At 43.5% G+C, this 26,311-nt stretch overlaps 1 protein-coding gene across 1 annotated transcript in view; it reads left to right on the top strand.

The window, feature by feature from the left end:
* The window catches only part of LRP6 (LDL receptor related protein 6), a 146,539-nt gene extending 121,151 nt beyond the window's left edge, over positions 1-25,388 (top strand). Inside the window, exons 15-23 of the mRNA XM_055000293.1 lie at positions 5,941-6,131; positions 8,142-8,351; positions 9,121-9,246; positions 12,781-13,017; positions 14,103-14,213; positions 14,965-15,195; positions 16,984-17,120; positions 19,195-19,292; positions 23,051-25,388. Of these exons, the coding sequence (XP_054856268.1) occupies positions 5,941-6,131; positions 8,142-8,351; positions 9,121-9,246; positions 12,781-13,017; positions 14,103-14,213; positions 14,965-15,195; positions 16,984-17,120; positions 19,195-19,292; positions 23,051-23,342 (1,633 nt within the window). The 3' untranslated portion in view covers positions 23,343-25,388. The remainder of the gene's footprint in view (positions 1-5,940; positions 6,132-8,141; positions 8,352-9,120; positions 9,247-12,780; positions 13,018-14,102; positions 14,214-14,964; positions 15,196-16,983; positions 17,121-19,194; positions 19,293-23,050) is intronic.
* The last annotated feature ends 923 nt before the right edge of the window (positions 25,389-26,311 follow it).

Genomic DNA, 26,311 nt, shown 5'->3' with positions numbered 1-26,311 from the left:
GATTATACTTCCACCTATTGTTGAGAATCCTGCATAAATGAAACTATTAATACTTATATAGTATTTATCCACATTAAATTCATATTACTTAAAAACAAAGCAAAACTTAACAGTTACTCCAGGCAAGTATATAAGTAATCAAATATAAAGACTACTAAGAAATAACAGCAACAACAATAACAATAATAACAACAACAATAATTCTTTTTCCTTCTGTCAACAGTGAGTTAATTCATTTTATTTGGTTATCTATCTACAGTTAGCAAACTAATTTAATCTTCAGTAAAAGAATTAGCTGTTATTTATTTAATATGTTAATCCATTAGCACACAAAGTAATAAGGAACTACTAAGAAACATGGAATTTCACAAAAAGAGAAATAATATTCCAACAGAGAAGGGAAAAATTCTTTTAAATTTTACATTTATATAAAGAGAAGATTCCCCGTATTTAATACTAGCATTTGCTCATTCTAGAAAGCTTTTAATATCATAAGTTGCTATTTTAATATTATTTTAGTTATTACATGTGAGGCAATTGATGACAATTTTGCACACCATATAATAAAAAATTACTAAGAAAATGGTATTTCATAAAGAAAAACAATGTTACAGAAGGAAAAGAAAACTAAAAATTAAAAGAAAAAGGAGGGAAATTGACAATTTAAGAAGATATGTAAATAAACTGGCAACTAAGAGTTTCCCATTCCATCAAAAATAAGTTGGATCTTAGTAAATTACCCAAGAGTGACCTTTGGATATATACTCCATCTCTGGGGGGAATACCAGAAATTTTGGTTCCAACATTTACTCGTTCTAGGAAGCTATTAGCCTCATAAATTGCTATTTTAATTAATTTGTTTACCTCTTAACCTATTTTTTTATTTGTTATAAATACCAATTCTAAGACTTTACTTTGTAGCATACCTTGCTTATTATATATCAAGTAAATTGATGGCAATTTTGCAAGATAGTCAACCCTAATTGTGTATAAGAGAATGTATGCCTTCAGTATCTCCTTTACGTCTGTAATCCTTGGAATCTCGGTGGGGAGAAACCTCATGGGTCAAAATCACCATTGATCTTCACAGAGTTTTCATGGAAGCCTAGATTGTTTTTTTCTGAATTCCAAGTCTGCTTGTAATGAATATCGAAATTCAGTTCCCTTTCCCACATCAGTAGTATTCTCCCACTGTTTCTTAAGTTCAGATCCATAATTATGATCTTCAGGAACTCCTTCCATGGCTTGATCAGCTTGCTGAGATAACAGTGCTGGTTCATTGTCTTGTGAATTTAGTTTTGGCATAACTTTCTTCCCTTGACACATGTTGGCCCAAATATTTCCATAATCTTGCTTTACTTGCTTAGCAAACTTTCCAGTTTCTTGGAGGAAGAGATCCTTTGTATAATTTCTTCTTAAAGCTGATTCATGACTGCAACCATTTTTAGTCCAGCAGGTGGTGATAGATGATGAAACTACACAGTTCCGAAATCCACCATATTTCCCGCCCCCCTTTTTTTAATTTATGTCCACAAATTTATTATAAAAGGATGGAAAGAGTTTTAAATCCTTCCCTTTAGGTGATTTACAGTCCAGATTAGCCAAATAATGTAATTTGCTAAAATCAATTGATTGTTGACAAAAACACTGTTGTAGTCCTTCTTAAAAAAAAAAAGTTTAGTAAAGCAAGCCCAAAGTGAAAGAAGAAAGGACGGAAAAGATCTGGCAAAATTCCCAACAATTAGAAGAGCACAGTAAAATACTGGCTGAGTCCCCAGACTGAGTTCTTATTTATCAGTAACTTGCCAATCAGAGAGGAAATCCCAATTATTTTATATCTCAGTCAGTAAATTCGTCAATGCTAAACAAATTAGCAGACATCTTTGTAGTTTTCCAGAATTGAAGTAGCTTTCGTCCTGAGAACAGATACAGGATACAAAATAAAACTTCACAGTCTCTTGAAGGAGGGTGGGGAACAAATAACTTTAAAGAAAAAAGAAATAAGGTCCTAGCAAGTTCAAGATCCAGAAGAGAAAAATAATAAGATATATGCAAGGCAGACTTACTCAGCATCCGCTGGCATGAAACTATTTCTTGCTTGATGTTGTCGCATTGGAGGAAACAGAAGATCATTAAGCCCCCAATTAAAAGGACTCAAAAATCCTCTGATATTCCTCTGCACACCTAGCTGATACGTCTCCTATCATTAAGAGACGGGCTTGGGGTTTATTTTCATAAACCTGCCTTCACAGAAACAGCCAGCGTGGGAGCACACAAGCCTGCATACTACCCGTCTGTCGCCATTTTGCTTCTCAGCTTCTCCTTTTTTTGCGAGTCACTGATCTCCTTCTGTAAAGAGACGGAAGGGAGAAAGAGGGCAAAATAACTCGCTCATGGCTGATACAGCCCTGCTTTAAAAAAAAATGCACCCAGTGTACAACAAACGATTATGAGGATTGTTGGTAGGAGCTTCTATATTCAAGAGTTCCGCCATCATCGATCCCCTTCTATAGAGGAATAGAAATGGAAAGAGAGTGGAGCCTCTAACTTGCTCATGGTTGATGAAACTCTATTTAAATAAAAATGCCCCCAGTGTGCAGCAAGATGACGAGGGTAGTTGGTAGGAGCTTCTGCTCTGTGAGCTCCATCATCACTGTTTTTTTTCCCTTCTGTGGAGAGACAGAAGGAGAGTCAGAGCAAAGTCTCTAACTTGCTTGGCTGATAAAACCCTACTAAACGCATCCAGTGTGCGACAAAACTGGCGAGGATTGTCGGTAGGAGCCTCTCTTATATTGAGAGCTGTTTTCCCTCTGGTGGAGGGATGGAAGGAGAGAGAGAGCAAAGTTTCTAACTTGCTCATCGCTGATAAAGCTGTTCTATAAATGCACCCAGTGTGCAATAAAATAACAAGGATGGACAGACAGTCGCTCTGCTTTGTTTGCCTGGGGAAAGCCACAATGTGAATTCCTCCAAGGCAGAGCTGAACGAGCTACTAGGCTAAAGGCTTTATTGTGGGAGCGGGCATTGTCAACATCAACTAGCCCAACAGCAAATACCTCTGCACTCGCCAAGTGTGCTAAACATATAGATCCGACAGTCTCCCATTGATCCCGACAGGCCCTTTCCGAAGGGCCTATCAGAACCATCCAGCAGGGTCCGCTCCTTGACTCCATCCCCTGGATCCAACAGTCGATCAGTTGAGATCTTTGGAGTCGAGAGAGGCTGCGTGTAACGCCCCAGAGCCTCTTAGGTAAGAGGTAGAATCAAAATCAAAACACTTCAAGAAGGGGGGAAAGCCCTAGACAGAGGCTAGCTTTGATCTTGAAATGCTAGCAGTGGAGGAGATTGAAACCCCTCAAACTCCCTTGCCTCACTCAAAATTATTGTTATTTGTCTGGAGAGAAAGGCGTGATTATACATCCCCATTTAGACCCAGTGCATCCAAGGGAGTAATGCCATACGGGGGTTCCTTCCTGGGAACCATGAGAGATGCTTCCAGTCGATTGGATCCGTGTTTTGAGCATCAGGCTCTGCACACCTGACCTCATTTGATACCCAAATCAGCAATTAAAAGGAGCCCAAGGTATCCCTTCTGGCTCCCTGCTGGCATAGCTGTTGGAAACAGAACATTTTTCTCTTCCCCACAGATGAGCTCTGCCTGTACGCGGAGCAAAAAACCTGAGGATGTAAAATCCTTAAATGTCAACATATAATACGAGAGCTGCTGTAGCACAGTGGTTAAGGGGCTCAGCTGCAAATCAGCACTCTACTGGTTCGAATCCCACTACTGCCATGAGCTCAGTAGGTGGCCTTGGGTAAGCCACTCCTTTCATCCCCAGCTGTATTGTGGGGATAATAACACTAACTAGTTCACCCCTCTGGGTGAGGCACTGATCTGTACTTATACATCGCCTTCCCCATGACTGAAGGGTTTTTTCTGGATATAGTGTCCACCTTGCTTGAGAAACCAACTCCAGTCCCATTTACTTTAATAAGACTGAGGGACTCTATGAGAGAGAGGAGTATATTTATGCTCCCCTTCTGTGTGTCCTCCACTTTCCTCATGAGTTACGGAGGAGGTACATACAGAGCAAGGGCAAGGACCTTATTTTATACCCACTGATAGAAGGCAAAGATGATTGGTACATGGGTAGGAAGTGGTATGCTTCGTCAACTTGAGGATAGCAAATTACACCACTATTGTGAAGTCTGCCTGATAGAAGAGGCCACTTACAATGAGCAATCACCCGAGAATCCAGGGTATTTGCTAAAGTTATCCAGGAGGAGGCGATCAGACCTCCGAGCAGCAATTTAACGCTAGTCAGAATGTGGCTGATTCCACAAGAGCACTGACATCGGCAGTAGCTCCCAAGAGGCGTGCGGGGCTATTGGTTCCTGCCTCACCTGTAGAATCCTGGAGTCAGGATAGAGGAGATACCCTTCAAGGGGTAGACTTGTGTCTAACCAAAGTCCAGTCCGTTATTTCATGCTCACAGACCCACAGGTCCTATGGAAAGGCATTATTGATACCAGCATTACCACCAATATTCTCACAGTTGGTCTACCGTGACTGAACAGGGGCAATATCAGAGACATACGAACTCACATGAGCAGCAACAAGGGAACCCAGCTTCTGATGCCAGAGGTGCACTGCTGAAACAATTCTGTTTAGGATAGATGGCCACAGTGGTTGTCACTGAACACAGTGGTTGGAAACAGATTCACTGAACATCATTGCAAGGGAGGGTCTATCTGTACTCAGAGGAGTTAGCCGTGTTGGTCTGTAGTAGCAAAATCAAAAAGAGTCCAGTAGCACCTTTAAGACTAACCAATTTTATTGCAGCATAAGCTTTCGAGAATCACAGTCCTCTTCGTCAGATGCATGATACAAACTGGTCAAATACAGAAGAGGAGTGGGGAGAGGGGAGAGAAGGAGAGGAGGGACAAGATGCAATTAGGGGGGAGGCAACCAAAACATTCCTTTGCTAGTAAATGTAAACATCTCCTTTTGGTGTGTAGTCAGTTTGCCGTGTTAGTTTGCAGCAGTAAAAGCATCCAATTTCTATGTAGTATAAGCCCTCGATAACCTCTGTATCTGTACTGATGATTAGGACTTGGAAATAGTTTTTTCCACTGGTTATAAAACTGAGTTGAGAGTTTCTGAGGTTTTCCTAGTAAGGCAATGCACTCATCACCACAACTAGTGTTGGAGCTGCTAACACTGATTGGAAAAGGAGCGGTGCAAGGAGCACCGTAATCAGAACCTAGACCAGGATTTCATTTGAGAATTTTCTTTAGTGTTTAAGGAGATGCGGAAGATGACCCATATTAGGCTCGAGATTTAAATGAGTCTGTCGGGGTGCGCAAGTTCAGGATGGTAATTTGTGCAGTTATTAACCCCAATCCTGGGTTTGCAACATTGACCCTAGAACACATATTTCTAAATTTATGAGGATTACATTCTTTATTAGTTGACCTGCCTGATGAGGTAATAGAACTTACGCTCAATGCAAACTTGGCTTTCCGGGAAATGGTCTAGGCTTAAAACTTAAACAGGAGATACAGGAGTTAATTCTTTTACCTATGCCCTGGCTATTGTATTGAAATATCTTATGGTTTCCAAAAAGGGAAGGTTATCCAACTTCTCTGTTTGGTTCACAGGGCAGCTATTTTCTGCCTTCCACTCCACAGCAGACAGAAACTATATTTTTTGCATTACATGCCCACTGTCCCTGTAGGGATTGGGTAACATGTACACCCGTCACTTTAGTAGTACCACAGTGGCCACTACAGTTGGCACTAAATGACCCTTTACTGGAATTATTCTGAGCTGTATCAAAAATCACAAAGATATGAAATCTTTTAGGCTCAGTGGGAGGAGAGGAAGGGAAAATGTTTAGAAAATACATTTAATTTGCTCTTTGATTTTTTGCTTAACAGGTACATGTATTTCACCAACCTCCAGGAGAGGTCCCCTAAAATCGAAAGAGCAGCTTTAGATGGGACAGAACGTGAGGTCCTCTTCTCCAGTGGGCTGAACAAGCCTGTAGCCCTGGCCATTGATGGCCAGTTAGGGAAACTCTTCTGGGCAGATTCTGACCTACGGAGAATTGAGAGCAGCGACCTCTCAGGTAGAGTAAACCTTCTGTACTTTTCTGGTAGCTTTCTTTTCACTCTCCTTTTCAAAAACAAATATTTCCATAACTTATAAGGAAAGAATGTGCATTCTTTATTCCGCTCCAGTCTGTTCTTATTCTTTAAATTGATAATATTTTTGAGTGTGCTGAATATTTTGTTCTTAACAGCTGTTTATGTGGTATCTTTGCAAGTCCAATTCCTTTAATTTGGGTATTGATTTGTGTCCAGGGATGCTTGGGAATTATGGCAGGAACATTCCCTGCAGATGCAAAACTCAATGCTTGCTGGTTACGTCTGCTTGTGCCTAGTTTTCAAAAAGAAGAATCTATGTGCTGTTTCTCTCTGCTTGTACTTCAGTCACAAAGTTAAAGTATTTATCTGTGTTTGCAATTTAAATATTAAGCTGCAGTTGTGATTTAAAAATTACAAGGGAAATGATTAGGTATAGCCTCCCCTTTAGAGGATTAAAATTAAATAGGCAAATGCCAATCTTTTTACCAAATGAAGTGAGTTGCTTCAGTCCTTTATTGCCAAGACTTAAGAGTAGAGCTAGATATTAGAAAGAGCAAGTGAGCCTGCTGCTTACAGCAGACTGTGTTCTGCCAGTTTCCTGAGCACTAAAATAAACTCTGCCTGACTTGCTGTGGTTATTCAAAATATACTTAATGTCTGATACTAAATGCTTGCAATCTTTTGAAAATAAACTGTGCCAAATAGAACCATTATTAGCACCTGTGTATTTTGGTTTGGATCCTGATTGGGATAATTTTAGCCACAAGACATCTGGGGTGCTGGGGGCGGGGGTCTCTTGGAGCACCCACCACCCCGCAGCCAGGTACCCCAAGCACTACCCTGAAGTCCCTCCTGCTACTCCCCTGCATTGCCTAATACTTAGGCCCTGCAGAGGGGGACAAACTGTAGGGCAGTGGGGGCGGGGTACGACCACTGTACAGCTCATTGATTCTGGGTGCCATCCTTGAGTTTTACTCAGGGGCCCAGAATCACTAAGAATGCCCCTGGTCCTAATCTGCTTTTCCACTCTGAGTAGGCTCTTTCACTCAGAGAAGAGACAGAGGGCAACTTTTCCTTCACTGCAGTACCCTCCCCCTTTTGACCTGCGTGATGCTTCTGGGGGTCCAGTGACCCATGTGGCACAATTTGGGGGGATATAGAAGGCTGCTGTTTTTATTGTTTCTGGTTATTTCTCTCACTGGGTTTTTGTTGCTTTGAGATATTAGAAAACAAACCCTTAGTATCCCTCCACATCTAATTTAATGCACCTGTTAAAACAGAATCCAGCATCAAAACAGCACAACATCCTTTAACATAAAAACTGATGCTACGTAGGGGAGGAGCCATGGCTTAGTGACAGAACATCTGCTTGGCATGTAGAAGGCTCCAGGTTCAATCCTCAGCATCTCCCATTAAAAAGATCAGGTCACAGGCAATTTGAAAAACTGGAGAGCCACTGCCTGCCCTTACCTGGAAAGACCATGATTGGTGAGTGGTCCTGAACAGTGTATGGGAGTTTGATATTAAAGTGAGCTCTCGAAAGTGCAACTTGGGAGCAGCTTTCAGCTAAGTAAAAAAGGTAAAGGTAGTTCCCTGTGCAAGCACCGAGTCATTACTGACCCATGCGGGGACATCACATCACAATGTTTTCTTGGCAGACTTTTTTTATGGGGTGGTTTGCCATTGCCTTCCCCAGTCATCTACACTTTACCCCAAGGAAACTGGGTACTCATTTTACCGACCTCAGAAGGATGGAAGGCTGAGTCAACCTTGAGCTAGCTACCTGAACCCAGCTTCCACCGGGATCGAACTCAGGTCGTGAGAAGAGCTTGGACTGAGTTCGATATATATATATGGGAGTTTGATATTAAAGTGAGCTCTGGAAAGTGCAACTTGGGAGCAGCTTTCAGCTAAGTACCCAAGTATAAAAAATGAATGTGAAATAAGTTCTTGTAAAATATCCTGGCCATGTGTTTATTCCACGTTTACAGGTGCTAATCGGATTGTTTTAGAAGATTCCAACATCTTGCAACCTGTAGGACTGACTGTGTTTGAAAACTGGCTCTACTGGATTGACAGGCATCAACAAATGATTGAAAAAATTGACATGACCGGCCAAGAAGGACGTACAAAAGTTCAGGCTCGTATAGCTCAGCTCAGCGACATTCATGCTGTTAAAGAACTCAACATGCAGGAGTACAGTAAGTACCATGGAGCCTGATGGAGAAGGGAAACGGGATGACTCCTGGCATTTGTATTCAGGGGCGTTCAGGTTTAGCCTAAATGGGCCCCTGTCTGCATGCTGGTTCAAGAGAGACTTGCCCGTCACACTTCTTCAGTTCCTTAGGCCCAGCCTATATGGCGCATCCCTGCCAAAGTTACGCACCGCTGCATGTAGTGGTGGCAGTTTTGTTGCCTTGGGCTGAAGAAGGAATATGGGCAGGGAGGGAATACAATAAAGAAAACTATAATATGGAGAAACTGTATGTCACCTGACCAATTTACAAGTTTCTAATTTCAAATGACTGAGAGCAGCACTTACTTATTTTGTTAATAAGACTCTCTTCCCGGGCCCCGGCCAGGAATGCTGTTTTATTTATGCTTGACTGCCCTACTGAGTCACTTCTGTGGAAAGGCAATGAAACATATTTTTCTTTCAGGGAGGCAAATTTTTAATTAAAAAAATATATTTGTAAGCCTCCTCCCTCAATAAACTTTTTTCTTGCCCAAAATTAGTTATCAACTTTCCAAAATTCTCCTTTCTTGGCAGGAGGCAGCCAAAGCAGAACTAAGTTGCAGAAAAATAATGAAGCATACCCAAAAGTGAATCTGCTTGTCTGTACTTCAGAGGAGGCCCAGGGTTTCCCCAGATCCCCACAGTTTTGGTGGGTGGGCCTTTCCTGTCTTTTGTGACAATGGTTTCAATGCATCCCTCCCCCCCCCCCCGCCCCTTCTTGTGTCGCTTTGCAGGGCAGCACCCGTGCTCCCAAGATAACGGTGGCTGTTCACACATTTGTATTGTGAAAGGTGATGGGACCACACGATGTTCCTGCCCAGTGCATTTAGTCCTGCTTCAGGATGAACTTTCCTGCGGAGGTAAGGCTAATGTCAGAGCAGGGGGAGAGAGGCAGTATAGTGTAATGGTTGCAGTGTTGAGCTAGGAGACCCAGTTTCAAGTTCCCTCTGCCAGAAGCTTGTTGGGTGACGTAGCTCAGGCCACTCACTTTCAGCTCTTTCCTATTTCAGAGGGTTATTGTGAGAAAAATGGGGATGAGGGAATGATGTGTGCTGCCCTGACCTCCTTGGTGGGATAAAAATGTAGGCTAGGATAAAAATGTACATGACCGGCCAAGAAAGACGTACAAAGTTCAGGCTCGTATGGTCAAGAAACTGGCCTCTCTTAGTCCATTTCTTGGCTTCTCAAATTTTTGGTTCAGGCTTTGGGGCTGTTATGAGCCTGGGCCTAGTGAGGCCTAGTGGCTCTGGGGAAGCCAACACTAAAGTGACTGGAGAGCCTACATTTCCCAGGTTCCCTTTGGCCCCTGTGATTGGGTAAGAGGGGATTCTGAGGGGAAAATTGCACCAATAGGAAAGTAGGGAGATGGTACCTGAGAGAAGGGATAAAAGGCCTCACCACAGTGGGAGGGGTTCATTCCTAGGGAGCAGAGCAGAGGAGAGGCTGCAGCAGACGGAGGGATCCCTTGTCCAGAAGGGGTGAGAGAGCTGGAAGCCAATTGCCAGGAGACAGTTAAGAACAGTCTAGTTAGATGCATTAGGGTGTTCGAGTTTGTTTGTTCACCAGCCTTTGCTATTCTCTTTACTTTGCCAAGTTTGATTGCTAATCAAACTTGGCAACGCCTCTTGCTAATAAACCTTTTTAATTCAGTTCTTTATTATTCTGCCTGGGTCCTCACACCTCATTCAGTCACATAATAAATCAATCCTACTGGCACAAAGTAAACTGATGGGGTTGGTTGGGTGCTCTGGGCCCTTCTGAGGAAACCTGTACCAGAGTGGTGGCAGCCTATAGAGAGCTTCTCTGGGCCTCAGCCAGCTGTGACAGGAGCCCAGTTAGAAAACAGAAGGCCCATCTCTGGAAAATTCCAGTCCCTCAGACTGCAGCTCCCAGAGAGATAAAGGATGAGATGGAACAGAGATACAGAGGGGCAGGTGAAGTCATGGGATCAGAGAGCTTCAAGGCCAGAGACCAGGAGGGAGTTTTGCACTCACATTCCATTGCATGAGGAACCGTGGGTGAGGGTTCCAGCTGCAGAGGAATGTGGTCACATAGCAACACACACCCATTACCTGGTCGAGCAGAATCAGGCCATGCATAAAGCAAGGGTCTTTGTTCTAGTTTGGGCTGTTGTTTGCTGCTGGTGGTATACCTGCCACTTACCACTCTGTGCTCTGGACTGAACTACCAGGTTAAGTGTCGGTCCAAGACTCCTCTATGGATTTTGGACTCTGTAGTTCTGCTTGGGCTTTTGTGCTTCTAGCCTGATAAGGTAACATTTGTGTCAAGGGACCAAAGCCTATACAGTATTTTAGAATAGTTACTTAGTTTTATTATTTTCTTTCCTGTCTTGTACAGTTTCTATATTTGTAACCTTTTGCATGCTTCTTACTAAACTTTATTCATTATATTTCTGTGGTGCTATCTGGATTTTGGGACTTCAGTCTAAATCCAGTACTTTGACCTATTTGGCTACAGCCACCAAATAACTGTTTTTGCGGAACTCCGCCTGCACGCATCTTACCTTGCAGGGCTGACTTCTGATTGACATCCAGAAAGGTGGGAGAGTTGGCTGCGCGGTGTCTAAGCTAAGGGTTAGTTAAAAGGAACTGGTGGTGATTCTGTTTATCCTAGGAGGTGAGGATTCCACACATGTTTTGTTTTTGCTCTCGTTCCAGACCCCTTTGAGGATTCAAGGGGCTGTGACAGGTATATCACTAAGTCATAGTTAAGGCTCAGTAGGGTGGGAGAGAATTCCACATAGAAGGGAAGGAAGGAGATGACAGCTCCCACTTATCACCCCTGATGTCTTTTCTTGCCTGTGGTAAAGAGATTAGAGCCAGAGGCCAGGCACATGCCTGCTTCTGTCTGAGGCTAGAACGTATTTTTAGAGCACTTTGGTGTTTCCTTTGTGTCTCTGAGTGTGAACTTTCTCAGTCCAGTCTGGAATAGAGGGTCGGGGGGAGGTTGACTGTGTGAATTCCTTGTGAGATTTTTGTTAACTTGTGGTAGTCAAGTTGCAGCAAACTTATGTGACCCCAAAGAGTTTTCAAGGCAAGAGGAGATGAACAGAGGTGGTTTGCCTTTGCCATTGCCTGCCTTTGCATAATGACCCTGGACTTCCTTGGTGGTCTCCCATCCAAGTAGTAGTCGGGGCCAACCCTGCCAAACTTCTGAGAGCTGAGGGAGACTGGGCTAGCGTGGACCATCCAGGTCAGGGTCGAGGATGTGTACAAGATAATTTAACACAGAAATAAACAGTAACATAGTCCAGCTGAGCTTTTCCTAGATATTGTGCTAGGCCAAAAATGGTTGGGGGCGGGAATGAAATCTCCTGTATGAGGCCCGTGGTAACTGTCGTCCTTGTTAAGAGCTGTGCTGAGAGAGCAGTAATTGACTAGAAGGTGCAAAGTGAATTCTTCCTGAGCAAATACAATGGTCGTATGAACATAACTAGACTTTGAGTCACAGTGGGTCTATCTGCTGCCCCTTATATCTCTTTTAATGTTTTCGTATAGAATTACTAGAGAAAATTGGAATTTAAATTCTCTTTGTGAACACAACCAAATTGAACTGAAGGCAGCAGTTGTGAAAACTGAAGACATGAGAAAGGACTCATTATTAATGAGTCTGCTGAACTGGGAAAGGAATTGAGTGGGGAGCTGTTCTTTCTGAAATGCATGTGAAAATTTCCCTACCTTGATGTTAATGCTAAGAGACTTGGGTCCTCACATATCTGAGATAATAAATCAGTCACAGTGTCAGTTTTAATTTGTACAGGCTTCGGTATAGCAAAAGCAGAAACCCAAACCAGATCAATTGTACATAGATTGATAAAGACTACGTTAGGGGATTGACCAGCCTCTGGAAGAATGGTCACAGCTCTGAAAGTGAGGAGCCAGTTTGGACATACCAAACTACCAACAAGTTATTGAATTGCAGTAGCCTATTACAAACTTGGCAGCCATTTTGTTTCTGAAGATTTGACACACCCATGCCCCTTAAAGCAGGAACAAGATGAAAAGCAAGCACTATCTGTTGCATGTAGATGCAAAAGGGCAAAGAGACATAAGCAACAGCAATGAGTTTGCGGGGCTACGCCCTGTTTGGAGAAGGGAGAGTTCAACAATGGCTCAAGGCTTTGCTCGGCTCCACTGAGTTCTGATTTAGAAATACACACGTTAGAGATTGTGAGATCTGCATGTCGACGATCCAGTTAATAGCTCCAGTCAGCAGGCAGCTGAGTCTGTCGGTGAACAGCCACTATCCAATAAACTTGCAGATTTGTGTCATTCAGACAAGGCCTCTTGCAAAATAGGAGTTCTCCCTTCCTGAAGAGATGTGCTGCTTGTTCAGACAGTTGCTCAGCCCTTGGCTCCATCTTTTTGATACAGAACCGCCAACATGTTCCCCGCAACAGTTCACCTGCTTCACAGGGGAGATTGACTGCATTCCTGTTGTTTGGCGCTGTGATGGCTTCACAGAGTGTGAGGACGACAGTGATGAGAAAAACTGCCCTGTGTGCTCAGAAGCCCAGTTCCAGTGCGAGAGCGGGCAATGCATTGACAGCGGCCTGCAGTGCAACGGGGAGGCCAACTGCCAGGACAGCTCTGATGAGAAGAACTGTGAAGGTACTGCAGCACTTGAACATATGGCAGTCACAGTTCGGGTTGGGGGAGAGAATAAAGCCATAACTCCAACTAGGAATGTTTCCTTTCATTGATTTTCTAATGCACCAATTACTGCACATGCTCTGCCCCCAAGTAATGCATTTTCTCTGTTAAATAAGAGATTAAATTAAATTCCCATTGCTAATCAATGGGCAAGAGCCACGTGGTGCAGAGTGGTAAGCTGCAGTACTGCAGCCCAAGCTCTGCTCACGACAGAAGCCGGGTTCAAGTAGCTGGCTCAAGGTTGACTCAGCCTTCCATCCTTCTGAGGTGGGTAAAATGAGTACCCAGTGTCATGTCTGTGTCATCCATGCCACTAATTAATACTAGTCTGTTGTTCTGAACCAATGTTTCATGCTGTAACTTGATGCCATGTTGCCACTGCCATAACTGTTTCTTTCACAGGCTTCTCTCACAGGTGCCTTATCTAACAGACTGTAGAAACTTTCAGCGCCTTTGACCTTGTATACTGCTCACTCCCATGCACTGCTATGTCTCAACTTTGATCTTTTGCTTTCTCAGTGTCTCAACTTGATAGTACAAATATGCGAGACGTTCTCAGGACAAGTTCTGTTTTACAGTTGGGAGGGGGAAGGAGCAAACGTGTGTGTTAAGAGGAAGAATTTTCCCACATGTTATCATTCCTGTCAATCCTGTTCTTGCTGCTTAGATGCTTACCTGGCTTCTGAGTAACCCTATGGACATCTGTGGAAATGATCTGATTTCTGAATAAAGCCATTTAACCAAGAGCCTGGATTTCTTGTTGCAATGGTACAGGGATCTATCTGCCATAGCCTGTCATCCATAGCCTGACACCCAGTTTCCTGGGGATAAAGTGTAGATGACTGGGGAAGGCAATGGCAAACCACCCCGTAACAAAGTCTGCCAAGAAAACGTGATGCAACGTCCCCCCCATGGGTCAAACTCTGTTTAGGATGGCACTGTGATTCTTCAGTGCCAATGTCTCTTTCATCACAATGCATATCATTTGACTATTACAATTCCTGACACTAAATAATGGCTGATCTGCTTTTCCTCTCCTCCAGTGCTTTGTCTGTCTGATCAGTTCCGATGCGCTAGTGGGCAATGCATTGGAAAAAACAAGAAATGTGACCACAACTTGGACTGCAGTGACAATTCTGATGAACAGGGGTGCTGTAAGTATGAAAATTTGTACTGCAACTACTATTTCAGCTCAGGTCTTAAGTTCCCTTGCTTGTGGAATAGAGAGGACAGTTTACACTGATTTGGCATAAATCTGCAGCTTAGAAGCTGAAACGGCTCAGGGTTCCAAAAGAACGCCCTTTCCCATTTATGTCTTCCAGGAACAGAATAGACAGCCTCACCTTAGGGCTGTGGTTGTTTTGCTCTTGAGCATTCCTTCGTGCCAGATTCCAGCAAAAAATATGATGTGATAATTAAATGCCTATTTCTAGCAGTCAGGATAACTGCTGAAAACAGCATTCCTATGGAAGGTTCTGCCTGCCATGTGTGTAGAAAGATTCTACTTTTAAAGTGAGCCATCATGACAGGCTGGGACGACAGAGTCTTCCATCTGGTGCAGGCTGTCCATGCTGTGGAACATTCTGTATAGTACAGCTGGGAGCAGTGTGTGCCATTTTGATAAGCCTCTCCACAACCAAAACATAAGAAACACAAGAACTTTTATTTTCCTCATCTAGATCTTCATATTTCTCCTACTCTCTCCCAGTTCTCAGAGGCCATGAAGGAAGACCACTTTCCCCTCTCACCCAAGGCCGAGGGCAGAGATTTCCCTCGCATTTCTTGCCTTCCCTTAGTTTTGTGTGGGATTGTGATCTTTAGGAGGCAGTGGCTGAAAAGGGCTCTAGGATCGCAGCTGTGAAAGAAGCACATTTGATGTCTCTTAATTTTTCTCCTTGGTCTCAGACACAACAGAGGAACCTGCTCCACAAACCAGCAATACGATTGGCTCCATCATTGGTGTGATCCTGACCGTTTTTGTGGTTGGTGCTATGTACTTTGTGTGCCAGAGGGTGTTGTGCCCACGCATGAAAGGGGATGGGGAAACCATGACCAATGACTACATAGTGCACGGACCAGCTTCTGTACCTCTGGGCTATGTGCCTCACCCAAGCTCACTCTCTGGATCTCTCCCTGGTTAGTTTCTAGAACTTTGTTGCACATTGTGTTGTTTCATAGAGCAAGATCTGGGTCCAACAGCACCTTAAAGACCAGCTAGATTCCTATGATATGAGCTTCCAGGAGTCAGAGCTCCATTTTTATGGATACAAGTTGTGTTGTTTTATTCACTTACCTGTAGATCAGGAACATCTGGATAGGAGTGGCAGGCAACAGAGACTTTTGTAACCCAACTCATTGGGGGATAGTGTGATTTTTGTATCTTGAATGTTACTATTTTTGATTATTCTTGTTATTTATAGTATAGTATTCATACTCATTTTATTTATTGATACCACATATTTATTGCACCTTGCACTTTAAATTTACATTTATTCGTTGTGCTTAATATTCCACGAGAGGAATAAATAACAACAAGCATCATGTTTGGATGCCGTAGGAAAGGAAAAGCAGCAGTGTTCGCAAAACATTGATGGAGACCTATGAAAATTTTTTAGTGAGCAAGCATTTTTTAAAAAATTGTTTATTTTGAAAGTTTTTCTGAACAGTATAACTATAGTTGTTGTGGATTTTGCGGGCTGTATAGCCATGGTCTTGGCATTGTAGTTCCTGACGTTTTGCCAGCAGCTGTGACTGGCATCTTCAGAGGTGTAGCACCAAAAGACAGAGATCTCTGTGTCACACTGAGAGTTCTCTGTCTTTTGGTGCTACACCTCTGAAGATGCCAGCCACAGCTGCTGGCGAAACGTCAGGAACTACAATGCCAAGACCACGGCAATACAGCCCGGAAAACCCACAACAACCATCGTTCTCCGGCTGTGAAAGCCTTCAACAATACACAGTATAACAATAACTTAACAAAACGACTACTCTGGACAGTATTAATATATAGTTATAAACAGTTAAAGTATTAACTTTAACAGTGGTAGGTATACGGTCGTCTAAAAGAAAAAGTATAGGTTGTATTAGTTGACTTAATAAATTGCCATAATTTTAAATGCGTCTGGAACTGACTTCAAGCATTCATTATGGTGTTGAGTAAACTCTAAAAAAGGACACCATCTCTCATAAAAGTTGGACTGGAAGTTTTGGTTTTCAGCGGTTGAGATGCGATCTGTGATCTTTTCCATTGTGAAAAATTGCCACATTTTATTGAACCATGGCTGCATTGAGAGAGAAACTTTAGATTTCCAGGATTTGGACATGATAGCTTTGGCTGCACTTATCATTAATGAGGTCAAATCTTTCCAGATTTTTGGGATGCCAGGATTATTCCATAAATTGCGGAATATTAATTCAGGGCTAAGAAGGATAGTATAGCCTGTAATTTTTTTATTAGTTTAAAAATCAAAACACAATATTGGGAAATCAGTGGGCAGTTCCACCAGCAATGCAGAAAGGAGCCTATTTGTCCACGTCCACCCCAGCAGTGTGCGTTGTAAGTAGGATCCATAAAGTGTAATTTAAGCAGAGTTAGTGAGCAAGCATTTTTTGTAGATTTCGGTTGATCTTTTCTGAGCTGTCTTTCCTCACCTTGTTTCATCTGAGGGCTGCTCTACAAAGTTTGTGCACAGAGCTGGCCCTCAATGGGAATTTTTTCATGTGGTAGAATGAGAGGGATTATTCTGCAGTGTCTGCCCCATAGTGTGCCAGCCTGGAAGAAGGATGGCCACTAATAAATAAAAGTTTGTTTGTGTAGGTAGTACTGGGTTCCAGTCTCTCTCCGCCCCCCCCCCCCATGCCCTTGTTTAGCAAAGGCTGTTTTACGGTTTGGAATGTTGCGTAAGCTGAATCTTCTTTCCCTAGGAATGTCCCGGGGTAAATCTGTGATCAGCTCTCTCAGCATCATGGGTGGAAGCAGCGGGCCTCCGTATGACAGAGCCCACGTCACTGGGGCCTCATCCAGTAGTTCTTCAAGTACCAAGGGCACTTATTTCCCACCAGTAAGTACTTTCCCAGAAATCCCTCTGCCACTGTTCAGGGTGGCGCAAAAACTGTATCAGGTTTAGTAGCTAAAGGCTTCTGTGTCTGTGCACACACCACAGAACGAGCTTAGGGACAGCAGCTGACGTGCTTTGCCAGGCAGCAGTGGTAGCCACTGTGTAGAAGATGTGGTCCAAAGAAGTCTAAAGTAGAGGAAAGAGGCTGAGAGAATGTGCAACGTCCTGTTTTGTGCTCAATCAAAGCAAAAACACAGATGGTGAAAGCCCAATCTCAGAAGCTAAGCAGAGTTAGCCTTGGTTAGTAATTGGATGGGAAACCTCCAAGGAAGACCAGGGTCTCTACACAGAAGCAGGCAATGGCAAACCACCTGTAAGCTGGCTGAGTGGGTGTTAAGTCATCCTGAAGGGCAGTATATAAGTATATAAATCAAATGTTGTCAGCTACAACTTTCTACTACACATACATACATTATGCATACATATTCATTCTCTCTGTCTCTACACATGCACACGCACATGCACACACTGCAGCCCTACAGAGTAGCTCCAGAACTGGGCATCCTCATTCTCTCCCATTATGGCTATCAAGTACTGGCCTTCTCCCCACAGGAAAAATAGTATCCCAATCAATGAGAAAACATCAGTGCTTCTGATGGGAGAGCTCAAAAAGGAAGCAAATGTTCTCTGTGTCCGTGATGTCCAAGTGGCAACAGGTCACAGGCTCAGTTGGACTCTCTGCCTCTCCAGCTCTGAAACTGGGGCTCATCCGGTGCCTGCCTTACTCTCTTCGAGACGTATTCCTTTTTGCCCAGGCTTTTGACTATGATGATTTTATTTTTTTTTAGCTGTGCTAGGGCCTCCTTGTGGCCAGGGGAAAGTTTTATCACTATCATTGTAGAACGCCGCACAGTGTTTGTTTTACGCCCTGATCTGTTTTGTTTTGTTTTAACTGGAAGCTGCCTTAAACAGGTCTCTGGAGAAATGGCTTGGAAATGTTTTAAACAAAGTCCATAAAGGATTTCTAGCTCTGTAGATCTTAATAGGGTGCATTCACTCTATTTGCGCTTCAGCTCTTTGCTTTGACATGGTACAAGCAAGAAATCGCTTGGGCGCATCCTTCAGTTTTGATATTCCTCCTGGAAGGCATATAAGGCACAAAATCTCCCTGGCAGAAAGCGTTTTGGAAACTATGTTCATACCACATATTGTGTTGTTTATTTATTTATGTACATATATACCCCCCCCCGCCTTTCTCCAGAGTGGAGACCCAGAGCAGCTTGCATCATTCTCCTCTCCATTTTATCCTAACAACAACCTTGCAGGATAGGTCACCAGCAACCTTCCATGGCAGAGTGGGGATTTGAACCTGGGGTTTCCAGATCCTAATACAACACTCTAAATGCTACACCACACTGTTGTTGCACTTCCCATCACAGCTGCAAAAATCCAAGGATCCACTCTGCAGATACAGAGTGTCTGTTGGCTGTAACAGCAGCTGCTAATTTCAAAAAAGGAGAGGGAGAGGGAAAGTTAAAGGATGTTTCTGAAAATGGTAGATTACAACCTTGAACAGGACCAACTGCAATATCAGAAACAAAGTGCTTTCATCTTCCTTCATTTTTGAACCTAAGACAACAATGCCTTTGAGCATGTACAGAGTGCCTTGTGGCGGGGATAGGATGTCAGTTGACTGGTCCATCTGCAAGCAGAAAGAATTACAGGCATTTCGTAACCGTACTTACAGCCATGATTTTTTAGATCAGGGTCATCTGCTTCTTCTTTTGGTTAGTGTCTTGCATTGGGGTTTGCTTGATCTCTTGTATTTGCTTACACATATGCCCTGTTGTCATTGACTCAGCCTCCCAGGGGATGGAGGATCTCTTAAATCATCCACCTGGCCGACTAAGTCAGTGGCAACAGGACATACTTGGCATTTGTGTCTGGTCATCAGGCAAACCCCAACACAAGACATTAAGCACAAGGATCGAGAAAGAAGAGTTGCTGTGTTCCAAACTTTTCCTCTGCCTTGATTTTGATAACTTTGACACCTCTTTTGCATTTGCTTTTTTAAAAGATTTTGAATCCGCCTCCATCACCAGCTACTGAACGTTCCCATTACACTATGGAGTTTGGTTATTCTTCAAACAGCCCCTCTACCCATCGATCATACAGGTAATAAATGATATTAGTAGCATCCTTTATAGCTCTTGAGCAATCAGGGATGGACTGGCCATTACAGAGAAAGATCCAGGTCTTGAAGGGTCACTGGCAGCCAGGAGTAAGCAGAACCACAACACCTCACAGGGTGTTTTGTTGGGAGGATGATAATAACATACTTTGTAAACCGCTCTGAGTGGGTGTTAAGTCGTCCTGAAGGGCGGTATGTAAATCAAATGTCGTTGTTGTTATTTGCTCAGACCCATCCGTGGCAGCAGCTATTGATGTCTTCTCACCAGTTGCCTACTCCTGCACTGCTGTCGGTTGTTGCTGCAGGAGGAGGCATCAGGTAAGCTACATCCTTGGTGCTGCCAGTCAGGTCTGAGCTGAATAAACAGGTGTGAACACCCAAAGCTGCCTTCTGCCGAATCAGACTGTAAGTTTCTCAAGGTTTTTGTTTCTGTCTGCTGAGCTGAAAACAGTTCTTGCTCACAGAGCCAAACTGCACAAGACAGATTACAAGCGTAGGGAATGTGAATGCACTTACTTGTGTTTCCCCGTTGTTTTCCTGTTCATTCACACACTGCAGTCACACTGCACTCGATCCCGTGTTCAGGCTGGCATGGGTTTCGTCCCCATTCCTCCCAGACGAAGGACGGTATCCCATGATGCACTTCCTCTTTGTGCATGAAGGGGAGCTCACCACCTCCCTAGGCAGCTGATTCCATCGATGGATCGGCGGGCTTTCCTCCTAGTCCTTCTAGGCTGTCAGATGGGTGCCAGACACATGCGGGGGAGGGGCTGCACTATGCACATAGTGGTAGAATTTGGTGAACTTCAGGAGCCTCGGCAACAGCGTTTCTTGCTGTCAGTAAGAATCACTCTTTCCTGCCTGTTTGTCCCCAGGCACCTCCGATCTCCATTATTCCCTGTGGGGAAAACTATGGGGGCTATCCAGGAGGATGGGGGTGGCATTTTGCAAAACAGAAACTACAAAATTTTCAGGAGACATACTCCCAACTGTCTTCTAAAGACCTCCCATGTTTCATGAAGATTGAACCCTGGGGGGTATTTTATGGCTCCCCAAAGAAGGTGCCCCCAGCCACCTCCAATTTCCATTCCATATGGAGAAAACTAGGGCAGCTACCTAGGGGAGCTGTCTAGGTAGTTGGGGTGGTATTTTGTGAGCAAAACCCACAGGATTTGCAAGGGACCTACTCTTAACTATCCTCTAAAGACCCCCCCCCCCAAGTTTCAGGAACATTGGACCTTGGAAAGCCATTTTATGCCCCTCCCCTCAAGGTTCCCCTAGCCACCCCATTTGTTTCTATTGTGGGGAGAACAGACTCCCACTGCAGAAAATCATGGATCATAGCTTCCCCAGGGTCCAATACTCGTGAAACTTGGGGGGGGGGGGTCCTTTAGAGGACAGTCAGGAGTAGGTACCCTGCAATTTCTGTGAACTTTGGACCTTGGGGAGCCATTTTATGGCCCCCTCCAAAGAAGGTGCTCCCAGCCACCCCATTTGTTTCTATTGAGGGGAGAAACGGGCCCCCACTGCAGAAACACACGTATCATGGTCCCAGGTTCCAATTCCCCTGAAACTTGGGGGGTACTTAGAGGACAGTTAGGAATAGGTCCTATGCAAATTCTGGATTCTGCTTGCAAAGTTTTCCCCATAGGGAATAATGGAGATTGAAGGTGGCTGGAGGCACCTTTGGGGGTTCATAAAATGCACACACACACACACACACCCGAGGTCCAGTCTTCATGAAACTTGGGAGGTCGTTAGAGGACAGTTAGGAGTAGGTCCCCAGCAAATTTGGTAAAATTCAATCCAAAATACCCTCCCAGAAAGCCCCGAATTGGATTTCCCATTGGAAACAACGGCTGAATTTTACCCAATTTGCTCTGTATTGGCTCCGAGCCAAACTGGAGAATGAATACCCCCCAGCCTGTCCTTTTCAGGTTCATGTATTAGGCATATTTCTCGCTCAGATGCTTAATCGTATTGCCACAATCTTTCTTCCTACCCCCTCCTTATCCCGACCAAAAGATACTGCATGGAGAGGAGGAGGAAGTTAAGGGGGAAGGAGGGTGCAGGCGGGAGGAGTAGGGAGGAGGCAGCGTGAACTAGAAAACAAGAAAATTTAAAACAAGCCAGAATAAAAGCAAAATAGTTTTGGGGTAAGCTGGATCTAAGGGCAAAAAGCAGAAGCTGCCCAAAATTGGCGCTTTGAAATGGCGACTCACTGATTATGACCATGGACCCTCGCAAACACAACTAGATGCATAGACTGCAGTCTCAAGACACGTGCAGTGACTGAAGTTCCAAGACATGTGCCCAACTTCAGGAAAAGTCGATACGGGCATGTTGGAGCGCACATAGTTCCGATCATTTGCAGAAACTCGGGTAATTTGCCTTGTGTAGTTTGGTTCACAGTCTTTCCTGTCTTTATAACCTTTCTTTGTGCCAGCTGAACTGAATTAGCATGAGTATTCAAATATAGGGCTGAATGAGAGAATGGTGAGGCTGTTGCTATTTACCTCTCATAAGGAAATACAACATGTAAGTCTGAGTTACTGAAATAGCATCTGAAGCAAGCCCTAAGTTTTTAGATCAGTTTGATGTCATTGTCAGTCCCTGCCAGTTAGGTCCCTTCAAATTCTCCACAGTTAACACACACAGGTGTTCCAGTTGAAGCAACTTTATTTGAGATCTATACAGTCCAAGGTGTTCACACAAAGGTAGCAATTGGCAGAAGTGACAATTCAAACAAAGGCATTACTAAATATAGGGAAACTTCCCACCTTTCGGGTCCATTGACATTCTGGCACGAAAACCCAATGAAGTTACATGGGAACTGATTAGTTTAGGCTAGACAGAGTACAAAGTGAAATCATCCCAGTCTCTAAGAAAAGATACGTCGCAGCTTGCATCCAAGGACACTTGCTATAAAAGTGAAAGTAAATATTTTCAACAGATAACAGAGAGGCGCCACTAGCCCTTCTGTAGATTTCATGTTAGCAGTTTACACACGCTCAGGTGATATAACAGAATACAACTTTGGCAAACAGTTACGATCAGCACAAAATGCAAAACACAGTATTGGCAGGTATGCTGGCATACATGACAGTCATGCTGCATAATGAAGTCTACATGTGAAATTCTTCCTTTTCCTGTCTGGGGACTTGCTTGGGCATCTGGGTGCTTTTCTTACCTGCCATGGTTGAAAAGGCTAAAAGACAAGCCCACTTCAGCATTTTTTTCAGGCAGAGTGGCCTAGATATAAGAGCCATGCTGGCCTGTGGCTTATTTATTGTATTTATTTATTTTCGATTTTTATTCCGCCCTCTCCACATTTCTAGCAGGCTCTCTTTTGATATATCATTGCTGGTTTTAGGCTAGAGGTTCCAGTTTGCACACAAGAAATAAGTCCCAAATGCCTTTGATTTTACAAGATCACAAAAGTGCTGCTGCTGCTGATGATGATGATACCTGTGCTTATATTCTGCTCTACTAGACAGAGCGGTGAACAAGTTAGTGTTGTTATTATCCCCACAATGCAACTGGGGAGCTGGGCTGGGCTGGGCCGGGCCAGGAGTGGCTTACCCAAGGCCACCTACTGAGCTCATAGCAGTAGTGAGATTCAAACAAGCAGAGTGCTGATTTGCAGCTGAACCACTTAACCACTTTGCTACAGCATCTCAGTGAAGACATCTCAGTGAAGATGCTTTAAGGTACTGACCCTTCTTCATGTTCATTGCATCAGTTACAGGCCGTACAGCTACCGGCATTTTGCCCCTCCCACGACACCATGCAGCACGGATGTTTGTGACAGCGATTATGCGCCCAGCCGTCGGATGATGACTGCAGTGGGCAAGGGCTATACCAGTGACTTGAACTATGATTCTGAGCCTGTGCCCCCTCCTCCAACTCCACGCAGCCAGTATTTGTCAGCAGAGGAGAACTACGAGAGTTGCCCGCCATCTCCATTCACAGAGCGGAGTTATTCACATCACTTGTATCCGCCGCCCCCCTCCCCGTGCACAGACTCCTCCTGAGAGACAGCCTCCCTCCTTTGACTGCCTCCAACCTGACTGTGTAAATACTGAGTGCTCCTATCAAGAGGGGGGAGGGTCTGAGGCAGAGTGTATACAATTAAAATTATTAAATAGTGTGGGGAGCAGATACTGGAAAACTTGTATAGAAGGGGGGGGGGTAGAAGGTTTATTTATATATTTTCTTAAAACAGAGTCTGCTGCTTTGTGCCATAAGAAATTTTTAAAAATTTGTACACAGAAGTGTGGGAGTTTTTTTTATTATTTTTCCAAATGGAACACAAGAAGATGCCTTAAATCAGTGAAGTGACTGAGCACAGGGGAAACGGAAGGCGTGGAGTGTGTCGCTGTTCAATGAGCCAAATGCCAAAAAAAGAAATGCTTTTCGGAGCAAGGCGAAGAATGAAAAGAGTCTGACATGGAGCAGCAGCTACAGCCAAATCACCTCTTGCGTTTTAACTTTGATGGGCCAGCAGTTTAAATTAAACTTGAAGAAAACTGTTCTAACAAACAAATAACGGTACACAAAGGGCTTTATTTTCTACAAGAATACAGCAGTCACCGCAGTGAGAATGTTGAACCTGCTTAATTCAGATCGTCTGAAGTAGTCAAACAGCTTTTTGTCCTTTTCGGAGAGCTCAGCTGTCTTGTTCAAGGCTTTAAATGGGTTTTTTAGTTCTTCTGGGCTTGGTTCACTTAGCACGTGGACTGTGAGGAGAACAGGATCAGGCCTCAGCCTGCATATTCTTTCATGGATGCCTCGCTTTTTTCATGCAGAGTCAGGAAGATCCAAAGTTTGGGTAAATGTGGGATCTCCTAGTTTTCATGTTACAGTTTTTACCCAAGATGGGGTGGAGAACATGAGGGCTGGTGCCTTACCGTGAGTGATGGGCGGGGGGAGGGGGGGAGTAATGAATAAACAGGCCCTTTGTGAGTGTGTGTGTGTGAGTGTGTCTCTCTCTGCGTGTTTTCACATATACAACACAGAGAGGAGCTTTTTCCCTGCCTCTGCAATAGGATTGTGTTCTCATACCGTGTCAGTCCTGTTTTCAGGCCAATGACAAAGGTAACCGTTGCTGTACCTCAGTAACTTTTCATCCCAGATCTTCAAAATATTTCTGTGCCCCACCCCCCGCCACCATTGTCATGTTTTTATACAACATAGTAATAATATAGGTGACATATTTATATAAACTATAAATTTTAACTTTGAATTCTTTAATGTAAATTAATCTTATATTCTTGCAGTACTTTCAGTATATAGTGAATATTGCAGTATACAAATCATCTCTGTGTGTATATAATGTATATTATACATATGTACATTATATATACATATGTACATTATATAAGCATATGTACTAGGAAGCATTTTAAACTTTTTTCAGTCAGGGTGCACTCTGGACAATTAGGTTGCTAAAAACTTTTTGCCTTCCTGTTGATGCAGTTTTGAGGAGCCAGACTTTGGATTCTGACTTAAACATCCCACTAATTCTCATGTGGCATAATTTCAGTTCTTAAGCATAGACCACTGTATGTCTTTTCAAGGATATCCTTTGCCTAATGATGCGTTATATATTTACATAATATGTGGAGGGGTTGTGTTGAGACACCTCTGTATGCTGCGTCTTCATTTTCTGGCACCTTTGCATAATAGCAGAAACACAACATGTGCAAAACTTCCCAGCAACAGTTGCCAGAATGACTGGAGTTTGCAGACATTTAAAAATGTTTTTAGGTAATGAAAATGTCAGTTTTCCCTTCAGGTTTTCCCAAGATAGTCTCTGAATCTTACTGTCATGAAAAGAGAGCATCAGGCACTCTCCTGCTGGTTTTAACAAGTATTCTCTGCCCATGTCAGGAAGTTTGATGGCTTTCACTAAGAGCAACAGTACACACGTTGGCCATGATTGCTCCAGAGTTAGACCTGTGCCTGCTGCATTAAACATGCAAAGGATGAACTCACCCATGCCCACGGAGTGGGGAATTGTGGTTCACTGCAGCTCCACTGTATTTGGAGCCATGAGCCGCACACTTCCTTTTGGAAAACACCAGTGGAACCATAGCAACCACAATTGCCATTCAAAATGTAAAGAAGTTGCCAGACTACAGGCATTCCTGGTTTTGGTTCTGTGGGTTTCAGAAGAATTTGCACAAACTTGTACTCATCATCTCCGTTGTCGGAAGTTCAGCTTCAGCTTCATGGAAAGTCCTGGCATTTGGATATCCAGTGGAAATAAACAGTCCCTAGATGTGCTCAGAGGTGCTGGAATGAAACCTCTGCGTTGCATTCCTAAATGCGTTACGTTACAGGCAAAGCCCACTGAGTATAAAGAACTTTACTTTCATACTATTGTGTTAGTGTGGCAACTCAGATTTTGGAATTTTCTTTGAACTTTTGGAACCAAAGGCCAGGTTGTACAATGTTTGGGGGGGGGGAGTAGTTGGATTAAAGCAGGCCTCATTTCAGAGCTATAAGAAGGTTGAATCTGTCCATTTTGCTCTTTGAAGTGGTAAAACTTAGGATCTCCTGAAAAGATGGGTGTTTTGATGTAAGTCAATAAGGAACCTCAGTGAAGTAGCCACTGAGTGAAAATTATTGGATGTTGAACACGGACTATAGAATTGGTAGGCAGTCATGCTTCAGGGATACTTTGTGTGGGAGTTTGCATATATAAATTCACATTGGGGAATTGACTGTTTCATTGCTTCATCTCAATTTAAAAGCTTGTACTGCATCAGCAACAATCTTCTTGCCATGTGTGTGTGTGTATGTGTGTGTTTTGTGCCAATTTCTGTTGTAAGGTGGTTCAGCTTATGTTGTGGTATCCTCTTCCATGGCAGTATCAGGACTGCCTATTTTTGATATTTGTTACCATGTGGGTATTTTTAAATCAAAAGTAGGAATGGTAAAACTTGTCTCCTATGAGAATTTGAATTAATCAGGATTAGCTCGATGCTCTGATGTGCCA

Source organism: Eublepharis macularius, chromosome 16, assembly GCF_028583425.1.
Source record: "Eublepharis macularius isolate TG4126 chromosome 16, MPM_Emac_v1.0, whole genome shotgun sequence".
Taxonomy (NCBI): Eukaryota; Metazoa; Chordata; class Lepidosauria; order Squamata; family Eublepharidae; genus Eublepharis; species Eublepharis macularius.
This window is presented reverse-complemented; position numbering and strand designations above follow the sequence as displayed.